Below are 1311 nucleotides of genomic sequence, written 5' to 3' on the forward strand. Positions count from 1 at the left end.
CAGCTAAACTTCTCCACTCCCTTCCAGGTTGGAGGCAGTGTTGTCTCAGCTCAAGGAATTCAGCCAAGCATTCTCGTGTCCGAAGACTTCCCGTCATTACCCTAGCCACTTGTGTCCCCAACTGCACTGACCTCTACAGTACCTCTATCTTAAGCCCTCGTCACTTTAGATTTCAGGAGAGTCGAAAGGTCTGGGGATGCGTTTAGTAATTACCTATTTCATACAAGTTATTTTGAAGATTTTTTTGAACTACTATGAAAGGTCCACATATGGATGGTTTGTGACATATTGTTATTCTTCAACAAGGAAGTAACAAGTATAGCATTATGTGTATTCTTTTGCTGTATTTATATTTTAGATATACAGTTGCCTTGTGAGAAAGGTTGGGGTATATAGATGATTGGGGCTTAAGGTAATTACTGAACCTTTTTCTAGACCTTTCTGTTGTGTTCAGAGAGTGCCTGCTTAAGAAGTCAGGATTTTGTATGTAACCTGAGAGAAAAAAAAGAAAAAAAAATGGAGGAGGAAGAATGTGTATGTATGTCCACTAGAACTCAAAACTTTAGCCTGCTTAGATTTTATACTTTATGAAATTTCAGCCTTTTATTCATGGAAGTCATTTGTCACTATTTTTTCAAAGGTTTTTTCTCTAGGTATATTCCCGGCAGTAGAGAAAAATCTTTAGGTATGAAAATGGAAGCTGTAACATAAACCAGCTCTGTATGGAATACAAACGACTACCGAGGGCTACACTTTTCTGTAGCTCTATATGCTGCTATGCTGTTTTTTTGTACTACAGCTGTATAAGGGTCCATTGCAGTAATGGTTAGGGTGTAAGATGCGTCACAGTGTAAATTAAATGGTAAGCTTAATGGGGCCTTCTTGTTATATTCTAGTTATCCGAGAAACTGTTATCCATGTGTTATGATTTAAACTCCCTAAGTTGAAAATGCCGACCCTGGGAAATGCAAATTTGAATAGCAATAATGTTTTTTTTTTGGGGGGGGTGTTACTGTATATAAACAGATTAAGGATGATGCCATCTGTTGTTTAGTCGGTGCATTAAGATATGATTAATTATATTAAAGCTTTGTACTTATTGAGTTGACTTTCAAATATGTATTTCAGATTTGCATTTTTTTTTTTTTTCCCCTCAGATTTTCAACTTTGCTGTTATTCATACTAATAATAACCTGTTACTAGCTAGAAATCCATATAAGAGGGTAGACAAACGTACAAGTTAACTGCATAATGGATAGATTAAGGTATCCATTTCCTCATGGCAATGCTAGAGAAAGATCAAAGTGCCAT

At 36.3% G+C, this 1311-nt stretch overlaps 1 protein-coding gene across 2 annotated transcripts in view; it reads left to right on the forward strand.

The window, feature by feature from the left end:
• Nucleotides 1-507, forward strand: part of LOC119581755 (endothelin-converting enzyme-like 1) — a 21205-nt gene extending 20698 nt beyond the window's left edge. For both annotated transcript variants that reach the window (XM_037929888.1, XM_037929887.1), the window contains exon 13: nucleotides 28-507. In XM_037929888.1, the coding sequence (XP_037785816.1) occupies nucleotides 28-130 (103 nt within the window). In that variant the 3' untranslated portion in view covers nucleotides 131-507. The remainder of the gene's footprint in view (nucleotides 1-27) is intronic.
• The last annotated feature ends 804 nt before the right edge of the window (nucleotides 508-1311 follow it).

This window comes from Penaeus monodon, chromosome 15 (genome assembly GCF_015228065.2).
Source record: "Penaeus monodon isolate SGIC_2016 chromosome 15, NSTDA_Pmon_1, whole genome shotgun sequence".
Classification (NCBI taxonomy): domain Eukaryota; kingdom Metazoa; phylum Arthropoda; class Malacostraca; order Decapoda; family Penaeidae; genus Penaeus; species Penaeus monodon.